The 12,275-nt window shown below is 42.7% G+C and overlaps 2 protein-coding genes across 2 annotated transcripts; both read right to left on the bottom strand.

The window, feature by feature from the left end:
• Nucleotides 1-3,044: 3,044 nt before the first annotated feature.
• Nucleotides 3,045-4,801, bottom strand: LOC306942357 (E3 ubiquitin-protein ligase TRIM21-like). The gene has a single exon (XM_079528206.1). It carries the CDS (start codon nt 4,796-4,798, stop codon nt 3,137-3,139), a length of 1,662 nt encoding a protein of 553 aa, XP_079384332.1. The 5' UTR covers nt 4,799-4,801; the 3' UTR covers nt 3,045-3,136.
• Nucleotides 4,802-8,794: 3,993 nt separating this feature from the next.
• Nucleotides 8,795-10,625, bottom strand: LOC306942893 (E3 ubiquitin-protein ligase TRIM21-like; the record flags this gene model as incomplete). Its single annotated transcript, XM_079529061.1, has 1 exon — nt 8,795-10,625. The coding sequence occupies one exon, from the start codon at nt 10,623-10,625 to the stop codon at nt 8,961-8,963; it is 1,665 nt and encodes a 554-aa protein (XP_079385187.1). The 3' UTR covers nt 8,795-8,960.
• Between the last annotated feature and the right edge of the window lie 1,650 nt (nt 10,626-12,275).

Here is a 12,275-nt window from a genome sequence, read left to right as displayed (position 1 = left end):
CTTAACCGGCCAGTGGCGGCCACGCATGTGTCTTAACCGGCCAGTGGCGGCCACGCATGTGTCTTAACCGGCCACGCATGTGTCTTAACCGGCCAGTGGCGGCCACGCATGTGTCTTAACCGGCCACACGTGTCTTAACCGGCCAAGCTTGTCGCGAGCCATGGGTGAGTCTTAAGCGGCCACACATGTCTTAACCGGCCACGTATGTTGGGATCGACTGGTGATTCCTAACCGGCCACACTCGCATGACTGAAATAAGGCCACCTACCACACACGCTGACTTAAGGTCAAAAATACCTTTTTTCCCCCTGCAATTTTATTGGCTACTGTCTTCAACTGACCTTCAACCCCACCAGCGGGGTAGAGCCATTGTCTTTTAAATTGAACAATGGGCTGTCTGGAGATAGGGTGGCAGGGGTCATTTTTGAGGCATGCAGAGAAAGTATGCCTAAGATAAATTCATATTTAGAAAATGTTTCAAGAGATGATTTGAATTGAATATTTAGGAATAGGTCTTGGTCATGGAAGAAGGGGAACCTTCTGAGAGCTTCAGGCGCAAAGATAATCAACTTCAAAATCTCCAAATGGGTCAGAAAGACCTCACAGACACCAGGGCTGGACTGGCCACAGGACGTACCGGGCATATTCCTGGTGGGCCGCGAACGTAGGGGGCCGCTATGAAAAAAAGGCCTATTGGCCTGGACAGGCAGGCAGGCCACCAGGAAAGGTCCGGGCGTGCTGCCATTCTGCCAGTGCCATCATGATAATTTCACTGTACCTGTATCAGTGAGTGACAAATAAACCCTCTACAAAGGGTTGTGTAGTTGTCTGTTGGTTTGTATCATTTATGTTGTTCTGTAAAAGTGGTGGCATTAGGGCTTGTTTGTTTGTATGTGCCTCGACGGAGCGGGGCGGTAGAGTTTCTGCTATCTGCGCGCTGGTTGTGGTGGGCCGGTCTGGGCCAAATTCACGCGAAAATGACCAGGCCGAATTTTTGTCCCAGTCCAGCCCTGACAGACACTCTATTGTTAACCAGCCACACATGTCAGACTGTTAGTACGTCTGACCAACGTATGCCCCCTTGAATGCGTACATTGTTTCCTGAATCTCTCTGGAGCTTCTGTTCCATCCACCAGCTGTCTGAAAACACGGAAATGACGCAAAACACAGCTTCTTCTGTCCACGCATGGAATCTAAAGTGTGCCCAGGCTCTCTCTCTCTCTCGTTCTCCCCTGTGTTCTCCTGCTCGCTCGCTCGTCTTTGTTCCTTTTAATGGGAAGCATCTATCACCCAGTCTACCTCTTACTCACCTCTGACGCATATACACATGTGCACGCACGCACGCACGCACGCACACATCAGTAGTTCTCAAACATTTTACTATCAAGGAACCCCAAAATAATGTTCCAGGGACCCACCCAGCACCCAGATGTTCGCTTTAAAAAAGATATATATAAAAATAATACTTTGTTTTCTTTCTATTTTTAATATCAGATTTACAAGCTCACAGTGCGGCACAAAGTAACGATGTATGATAGCCAAAGTATAAAACAAGAACATGTCTGACACACCGAGGCACGCACGCACACGCGCACGTAACGCACACACGCACGCACGCACGCACGCACGCATGCACGCACACACGCACACGCACACACACACACACACACACAGAGCAGAGCACATTCACAGGGCTATAGTGCGCGTTAGCTGTGCTGTATTGTGATAAATGAGTTGAATCAGGCCACCGTTTTCCCTGCAGAGCAACACTTAGTTGTAACATGACTCACGGAGACGCAGGCCAGTGATTATTTCTGTACACGCAGGTCCATTTGGTTCCATTTGTTCCGACGGTCGGTCAGATTTAAATGGACGGTGTTTAGATCGCGGCCCCACAGAGACAAAAATACTATCAAATGTATTTAGACCAATGCCCCCTTGTGTCCTAAAACACTGTACTTGGTCACAGACTCACAGATGTATTATTTTGTATACAAACTTAATATTGTACAATTCAAGGAGTGCACAGTATGCAGGCATGTATTTGCACATTCATTTTAATTTCTGATTTCTTGCGAATAATCCCATTTTCCATAACCTATAATTGATAACATGCAGCTATACATGTAGCCTAACAATTGCATACAATCAGTCTCACAAACCGAATATATTTTAGACATAAAACTTTAAGAACTGCGTTCCATAATATTTGGCTGTACATTTCAAATTGTGTTTCAATATAATGTATCTGTTAGGGACAGCAGTTAATACAAAGTTAAATCAATGATCTTAACCACCACCAAAACCTTTCCATATGGTCTGCCTAATTAACCAGAGTCCATTCAATGGACGTTTACTCTGTTTCTATAACTGTTATTGTTTTTTTGTTTTTTTTAAATGTTGTTATATTCATCTTTGTTATATACATCTTTTCATTTTCATCTCTGATATGTAATGTTTAATTTGTAATAGATTGTGTATATTCCACATTGATGATGTACATTTTATCCTATACAATTAATGTACAAACATTCCCAAAGAATGACACTTGACAACCCATGGACTGTTTTAAAGGACCTTTTCAAAGTATCTTCATAAAATAGGTCCTCACTAATAATCATGATAAAATGGCACAATTTCTTTCTACTAAGTCTGTGTCTCATAGGAGGGCTGTAGGCAGTTCAGAAACCCGAACACCAGTGACAAGATTTTCTTTTACAAAAATGTTTAGATTTTTATTATCGTGAGAACAATGGCTTCCATTTTCGCATTGCAACTTTTCAGGACTAGAAAGCCTGCAGTTTCTCTTAGCTTGGATTCCCCATCGATGATGTTACTGGAGGACGGTTTCTGAACTGCCCACAGCCCTCCTATGAGACACAGACTGATTAGAAAAGAATTGTGCCATATTAGTGAGGACCTATTATATGAAGATAGGTTGAAAAGTGGTGAAGTTGTCCTTTAAGGCATTCTACTTCACATTGTTACTGATTCTTTGTGTATCATCTTTGAAGTGAAAACAAACAAACAAATAATGACTTGATTTGAAGTGACAGCAGCTGACAAAACCTTAATCCTCAATATAAACATTTGTTGTCTTAAAACTGAAGATTTTCACGTCAAGCTGAGGATTAATCTACTGTGTGTGATTGACCGGAGAGATGATCAGAGGAGCGGAGTTGTCACCATCATAATTAGGATAAGGACTGAAGTATGGGTAGAGTCTCTCAGTGAAGGTGCAGCCGGTGAAAGAGTAGAGGTGAACTCTGGCCCCCACATCATAAAAGGAGACCAGACCCTCCTCATAGTCCACAAACACTCCCACTTTCTGGAGCTCCTTTTCCTCAGAGAGGAGGACGGGTGGATCGGCTGCAGCCTTGTACTTATGTCCAATTGTCAACATTATAGTCCAGTAACCGTTGGCGGGACAAAGTGTGATGTATTCCTTCCTGTTGATGGACTCTCTGGCCACTCCTAAACTCCAGTAAGTCTTCCCTTTAACCTGAACCTCATAGTAGAACCTTCCTGAGGAGAAGCTTTGTTTTCCCAACACACAGAGACATAAAGAGAATCTCTTTTGGTTTTCTCGGATCTTCTTCACTGTGTCTCCACCATGGACTTGGTTTCCGTTCTTAGACAGGACCAGTTTGCAGTGTGCTGTGTCAGGGTCCAGAGTTACATCCACCGCATAGTTCTGGACACTCCTCAGCTCAACGTCACGCAGATTCCTCTCCATCTCGTGAGTGAGTGTCTTATTTAGCTCAGCTACAGCTGTCCTCATAGTCCCCACATATGAAGACAGTTGGCCAGTCCAGCCCTTTGTCAAGAACATTGTCCAGTCCTTGGTGGGTGGAAGGGTGTTGATGGATGTGAAGTTCTGGAGAAGGTGGAGGTGGTCTTCAGTGAGTGTGAGCTCTTTCAGCTCAGAGCTTCTCTTCTCTAACTCAGTTATTTCCTTTTGCAGCTTTTTGATGAAGCCTTCAGCCTGTTTCTCTGTTGTTTTCTGCTTCTTTTCAATCACATTAATGACCTCAGACTGGCTTCTCTCAATACAGCTGATCAGATCAGTGAAGACCTGCACACTGTCTGCTATCTCTGTGTCTGCATATTTCCTGCTGAGATCTACCGAGTGCTGGACCTCCTGCATGTTCAGCTGTTTCTCCCGGATCATCTTCTGAACTTCAGCCTCTGTCTTTCCCAGCTCAGCCTTCCTTCCATCAGACTCCTCTTCCAGAGATACAATCTGATGTGACTTGTGGTCTGACTCGGTGCAGAACTGACAAACACACACGTGGTCAGTCTTACAGAACATCTCCAGAGGTCTGTCGTGTTTCTTACACATGACGTCTTCCAGGTTCTTCACGGGGTCGATCAGTTTGTGTCGTTTTAGCGCCGCGATTCTCTGATGAGGCTCCAGGTGGGTCTGACAGTAGGAGATCAGACACACCAGACAGGACTTCAGGGCTTTGAGTTTGGTGTCGGTGCAGACGTCACAGGATACATCATCTGGTTCGGCATGAGGTTCTTGGCTCGCCTCGGAAGTTTGTTTCAGCTGCTTCAACTTCCTGAACTGATCAGCCATCTCCGAGAGAACTTTGTTAACGGAGAACTGTGGTCTCGTGTGGAAGGACTCTTGACACAGCGGACACTGACACACGTCACTGCTGTCCCAGTGCTGTGTGATGCAGGTGTTGCAGTAGTTGTGTCCACACGGAGTGGTGATCGGATCGGTGAACACATCCAGGCAGATGGAACACTGGAACTGCTCTTCAGACAGCAGGCTGCTGGCAAATTCCATTTCTACACACTGAGGACAAGAGTGAACATATTTTGATTAAATGTATTGCTATAAACCATCGTAGCACTTAAAGGAACTACAACATGCATTTGTAAAACTGTATTTAATATTTAATATCATATTGTTTATGTCCCTCAAACATAGGCCTATACGTATTTCTAATGGTTTGAGCCTAAATCACCACTCTGATATAATCAGTCAATGGCATTTCTGTCTGGCTTCTAAAGCCGTTTTAGCTGCAGTACCAGGATGTCCTGACGTGTTGGGGTTGCTGTGTATCATGTTTGCAAATTATTTTCTGCACCACACCCTCATCGCAAGTTACTCCCCTCCCACATCGTTGACACCCCCCCCCCCCCTCCCCCCCACAGTCTCCAAAGAACAAAACGCACATTTGGAAGTGCTGAGTGTGTCGGGATTATACAAAGTAGGGAGAGGTCTATATTGCTCTATTAAACATTAAGCAATAAGCATTGATATTGCTCCTGGTGTGAGAGGACCTTTAGACTATACCTCACTGAAACACTGCTCATAAAATATATTCCTGTCTGTCGTTTAGTGGGTCGTGGACATATTTATTTTGTTTCCTACATTTAGTTATAATTTTTAATTAGTATTGTTTCAAAAAAGCCAAAGGTTTAATTTAAAAACCTTTTTTTTTTTCATTTCAGGATGAAATCAAATGGAAGACATTCCATAAATTAGGAAACAAATGTTTAAGAAGTAGTAAAACATTGACTATGTGACTCTACAAGCTCACAGCACAAAAGTAAAAGCACAAAAGTAAAAGCACAAAAAGTAGCCTATTGGCATAGAAATGTATTTAAAGTACCAAAAGTAAAAGTATATTCATTGTAGAGAATGTCCCTTTTAATTTTTGAGAATAGCAGATCTAAACAAGCTCACAATTTTCGTGAACCAAAATGTCAGGTTCCAGGTGTAGTTCCAGGCTCTATAGAGCATTTGGATATTGTGGAATACCTGTCAAACTAAGCCCTTCTTCTTAGCTCTTGATTCTTAATTCAGACAAATGGAACTGGAACTGGAATTTCAAGCATTTTCGTCGCGTGTTGCGTTGTGAAAATGTGTATAAATTCTGTACTCACCAGACGTATGTCGTTAGAGTTTAAAGACACAGTCCTGTTGATTGGAGGGTTGTGTACGGAGCAATGATCTGAGCTGTCTGGCTGCTGTGAAACGCTGTGACCTTTGATCATGACACATCATTTATACACATGCATGTACAGTAAGAAAATATCCCCGATCTGTGGCAAGCCATTTAGACCTGAGGCCGATTCTAAAAACGCCTCCTAAAACCTAACCTAAGGTTTTCTGAAAACCTTAAAATTCATACTGAAAAAATAAATAAAAATGAGAGTGAGACACGGAGGTGTATGTGACACAGAGGGCGCAGCCGGCATTAAAGGTAAAACAACGTATAGGTTACACCAGGTTTTAATGAGTTCAATGTGTCCGGGTCTGTATAGAAAAGGTCCTCATGTACTAAATCCAAGCGTTTAGGTTCTAAACACTTATTTGTAACACTTTATTAAACATGTCACAGTGTTTAGAATAGATTATAAACAGAAGAACATGCTTAATCGCCAGTAACACTTTTTAAACACATACATGTGTTTAGTTTTTACAACCACAAGTCAGTCATATAGCCTACGTGTTTGGAATTAGAATACTAGGTGTTCTCGTGAGGTGTTTGCGGTGACTCGTGTTCTAGTCTATTTTATATCCATAAATAAACATTTAGCATTAAACTATTACACACTGGTTCACGTCACATGTTCCAGGGATTTATAGTGTATAGGCGATTTTGAATTCCAGCAAATTAGCAAAATAGGTTTATTTTTTTATTTTGTTTTTGTTCATCATTTTCTCCTCCATATTATCTAAGAGTGTATGTTTGAGTCCCTTCTCACTGTAAAGTGTAACAGATATCCGTTTTAGAATACTTAAAGGTACATTCAGTGATTTCACTTAATTCAAATATCACTTATTTCTTTGTTTTGTTGTGATAATCTCCCCTACTATAGAGTGTGCTGACCATATAAGGAGTTCGATCCTCCCTGTCCCCAGTTAACCCCTGGGGTCAAAAAAAAACATAGGTTTCGTTTTTGGCTATAGGCGGCCCAGCCTTCATCCAATCAGGATAGAGAGGGGCCTTCCGGCCAATCATGATCGAGCGGGGACGGGCCTTGGTGTGCTTGCTTTTGGCCTGTTACGCGTCTCCCCCCCACTGTAGTGCGTGCATGTGCACATCTTGTTAACGGGGCGGACCCGGGGGTTTTCCAAATCACCCAAATCACTGAATCCTCCTTTAAATGGCTTAAATATGTTTGTAAACATTGCTGTGTTTTCGTGTTTTCATACAAGCTTCAGGAGGGTGGAAACACAATGAACCTTTTAAAGCCAACATTTACATCTGCAGTTTCTGTTGGCTAGTGTCTGGCTATTGTTGTCGTCAGGTTTCAGCTGCAGATCACCACCAATAGGTTAAGGCCTCACTCACACTGTTGCAACATGCATACAACATTTGTCTTGTGTCTTGTCCGTGTTTAATGGCCGCCCCAATGCATTTCCAATGGAAGTCACATGGTTTGCCAAAACATTTTTGTTTGATGGGGGTAGGGGGAGGGGGGCACAACACCCCATCAAACAAAAATGTTTTGTCAAACCATGTGACTTCCATTGGAAATGCATTGGGGCGGCCATTACAAACGGACAAGGCACAAGACAAATGTTGTATGCAAGTTGCAACAGTGTGAGTGAGGCCTAAGGCTGGTGATGGGTGGAGTCAACACTTCATTGTTCACACCCTTTACCTGACTAGTGCCAGTAGTGGGGAAACTTTGAGAGCCTTTGGCTTTTACTCAGCTTCAAGAAACACACCTCAGATACAGACTGATCTTTAATGGTTATAGAGTTTAACAACATTCAAAGTTTATCTTATTCAAATATTTTCTGAAATCAATGAACTACACATCATTTGAAAGCTTACATTCTGTACAAAAAGCTGAAAAAGACCAATGCCCCCTTGTGTCCTAAAACACTGTACTTGGTCACGATGTATTTTTTTTTACAATACAAATGTAATATTGTATAACATGCAGCTATACGTGTATGAATACCGGACAAGTCACCCTTTTACCAACTCGCCCCGGGCGTACAGCCAGTGGAACTGCGCGGCCTGGTATTCCTAAAGTAACCTAAGCAAATTATGCTTCAATGGTTAAACCTAACCTTATTCCTAACCCTAACCTCAGTAAAACTATGCCTGAACCTAACCTTATTCCTAAGCTTAACCTCAGTAAAACTATGCCTAAACCTAACCCTATACCTAAACTTAACCTCAGTAAAACTATGCCTAGACCTAACCTTATACCTAAACTTAACCTCAGTAAAACTATGCCTAAACCTAACACTATACCTAAACTTAACCTCAGTAAAACTATGCCTAGACCTAACCTTATACCTAAACTTAACCTCAGTAAAACTATGCCTAAACCTAACCCTATACCTAAACTTAACCTCAGTAAAACTATGCCTAAACCTAACCCTATACCTAAACTTAGTGTAGGTAAAAGTCGAGAGGCGAGATGATTTAAGGGCGACCATACGTGTAGCCTACATAATGAAAGAACAAATACATACAATCACAAACCGAATACATTTTAAACATAAAACTTTAAGAACTGCGTTCCATAATATTTGGCTGTACATTTCAAATTGTGTTTCAATATAATCTATTATGTTAGGGACAGCAGTTAATAAAAAGTGAAATCACTAATCTTAACCACCAAAACCTTTCCATATGGTCTGTCTAATATTAACCAGAGTCCATTCAATAGAGGTTTACTTTCATTTGTAATAGATTGTGTATATTCCACATTGATGTACATTTTATCCTATACAATTAATGTACAAACATTCCCAAAGAATGCCACTTTACAACCCATGGATGGTTTTAAGGCTTCTCCTGCGCATTTGTACTGATCCTTTGAGTAGGCTATCATCTTTAAATGAGTATGTGAAAACAAACAAACAAATAATGACTTGATTTGAAGTGACAGCAGCTGACAAAACGTTAATCCTCAACATAAACATCTGTTCTCTTAAAACTAGCTATTTTCATGTCAACCTGAGGATTACTCTAATCTCTGTGATTGACTGGAGAGATGACCAGAGGAACGGAGTTGGCACCATCATAATTAGGATAAGGACTGAAGAATGGATAAAGTTCCTCAGTGAAGGTGCAGCCGGTGAAAGAGTAGAGGTGGACTCTGGCCTCCACGTCATAAAAGGAGACCAGACCGTCCTCATAATCTACAAACACGCCCACTTTCTGGAGCTCCTTTTTCGCAGAGAGGACGACGGGTGGATCGGCTGCAGCCTTGTACCTATATCCATTACTCGCCAACATTAGAGTCCAGTAACCGTTGGCGGGGCAAAGTGTGACAGATTCCTTCCTGTTGATGGACTCGCTGGCCACTCCTAAACTCCAGTAAGTCTTCCCTTTAACCTGAACCTCATAGTAGAACCTTCCTGAGGAGAAGCTTTGTTTTCCTAAGACACAGAGTGTTCTAGAGAATCTCTTTTTGGTTTCTAGGAGATTCTTCGCTGTGCCTCCATCATTGACTTGTTTTTTGTTCTTAGACAGGACCAGTTTGCAGTGTGCTGTGACTGGGTCCAGAGTTACATTCACCGCATATTGCTGGACACTCCTCAGCTCAACGTCACGCAGCTTCTTCTCCATCTCGTGAGTGAGTGTCTTCTTTAGCTCAGCTACAGCTGTCCTCATAGTCCCCACATATGAAGACAGTTGGCCAGTCCAGCCCTTTGTCAAGACCAGTGTCCAGTCCATGGTGGGTGGAAGGGTGTTGATGGACGTGAAGTCCTGGAGGAGGTGGAGGTGGTCTTCAGTGAGTGTGAACTGTTTCAGCTCAAAGCTTCTCTTCTCTAACTCAGTGATTTCCTGTTGCAGCACTTTGATGAAGCCTTCAGCCTGTTTCTCTGTTGTTTTTTGCTTCTTTTCAATCACATTAATGACCTCAGCCTGGCTTCTCTCAATACAGCTGATCAGAGCAGTGAAGACCTGCACACTGTCTGCTAACTCTGTGTCTGCATATTTCCTGCTGAGCTCTACCGAGTGCTGGACCTCCTGAATGTTCAGCTGTCTCTCCCGGATCATCTTCTGAACTTCAGCCTCTGTCTTTCCCAGCTCAGCCTTCTTTCCTTCACATTCCTCTTCCAGAGATACAATCTGATGTGACTTGTGGTCTGACTCGGTGCAGAACTGACAAACACACACGTGGTCAGTCTTACAGAACATCTCCAGAGGTCTGTCGTGTTTCTTACACATGACGTCTTCCAGGTTCTTCACGGGGTCGATCAGTTTGTGTCGTTTTAGCGCCGCGATTCTCTGATGAGGCTCCAGGTGGGTCTGACAGTAGGAGATTAGACACACCAGGCAGGACTTCAGGGCTTTGAGTTTGGTGTCGGTGCAGACGTCACAGGAGACATCATCTGGTTCGGCATGAGGTTCTTGGCTCGCCTCGGAAGTTTGTTTCAGCTGCTTCAACTTCCTGAACTGATCAGCCATCTCCGAGAGAACTTTGTTAACGGAGAACTGTGGTCTCGTATGGAAGGACTCTTGACACAGCGGACACTGACACACGTCACTGCTGTCCCAGTGCTGTGTGATGCAGGCGTTGCAGTAGTTGTGTCCACACGGAGTGGTGATGGGATCGGTGAAGACGTCCAGGCAGATGGAACACTGGAACTGCTCTTCAGACAGCAGGCTGCTGGCAGAGGCCATTTATACACACTGAGGACAAGAGTGAACATATTTTGATTAGATGTATTGCTAGAAACCATCGTATAGCACTTAAACTACAACATGCATTTGTAAAACTGTCTTTTAATATTTAATATCATATTGTTTATGTCCCTCAAATGTATACGTATTTCTAATGCTTTGAGCCTAAATCACCACTCTGATATAACCAGTCCATGGCATTTCTGTCTGGCTTCTAAAGCAGGACGATGTCCTGATGTGGTGGTGGCGCTGCGTATATCTTTTCTACGTCCAAGCATAGACATGTTAACGCCCCGCCTGCCTCTGATTGGCCTACCGACACTGCCCGTCTTTCCTGTCCTCCGAGATGCAAGGCTACTCCGTGGTGGGAAATAATACAGGTACAAGAGAATGGCAACACGTGACAGTAACTTGTAACTTTATTTTTTGTAGAAGAGGCAAACTAATATTGTTTGTCTAATAATATTTGCTTTGATTGAATAATTTGATTGAACACGTATAGGCCTTTGTACTATGATTTGATGTTCTAAATTAGTGTTGATTATCGTGTATTAATCTAATTATAGTAAATGAATACTATTATACTAAAAAAGATAAAGATAAAGAAAAGAGACCTTTTTACAGTACAATAATGTTTCAAGTTTACACATGTATACAAATAAACAGACCAACGGCATAAACAATATTAGTTTGCCTTATTTATTTCCCACCACGGAGTAACCTCGCGCAGCAGACTATCCAACATGTATCTTCCACCTCGGAGACACCAGCTGTGTCGGTAGGCCAATCAGAGGCAGGCGGGGCGTTACCATGTGCGCTGTGCATGCAAATTATGTTCTGCGCTACACCCTCATCGCAGTTACTCCCCTCTCACATCTTTGACTCATTATAATAAGACCCCCCCCCCCAGTCTCCAAAGAACAAAACGCACATTTGGAACTGAAGAGTGTGTCGGGATTATACAAAGTAGGGAGATATATTGCTCTATTAATCATTAAAGGACCACTTCACCACTTTTCAACATCTCTTCATATAATTGGTCCTCACTAATGTTCATGATAAAACACCACCATTTCTTCCTACTCAGTCTGTGTCTCTTAGGAGGGCTTTGGGCAGTTCGGACACCCGTCCACCAGTGACATCATCATTAGGTAGATTGTTTTAAAATATATTTAGATTTGTATTATCGTGAGAACGATGGCTTCAACTATTGCATTGCAACTTTTCAGGAAAAGAAAGCCTGCCGTTTCTATTAGCTTGGATTCACCATCGATGATGTCACTGGTGGACGGGTTTCTGAACTGCCCACAGCCTTCCTATGAGACACAGACTGAGTAGGAAAAAACTGTGGTATTTTATCATGAACATTAGTGAGGACCAATTATAGGAAGAGAAGTTGAAAAGTGGTGAAGTGGTCCTTTAAGCAATAAGCATTGATATTGCTCCTGGTGTGAGAGGACCTTTAGACTCTGCCTCACTGAATCACTGCTGATAAAATATATTCCTGTCTGTCGTTTAGTGCAGGTTCTCAACGTTTTTGGCTGGGGACCCCGTAAGGCTTTGGCCATGTCTCGCGACCCCAATACAAACTGACTGCAAAAATAACCTTAATAATAGAGAAAATATAATCATAAATGAATACTGAAATAT

This window comes from Electrona antarctica (genome assembly GCF_951216825.1).
Source record: "Electrona antarctica genome assembly, chromosome: 18".
Taxonomy (NCBI): domain Eukaryota; kingdom Metazoa; phylum Chordata; class Actinopteri; order Myctophiformes; family Myctophidae; genus Electrona; species Electrona antarctica.
Note: the sequence above shows the minus strand (reverse complement) of the source record. Positions and strands in the feature narration are given on the sequence as shown.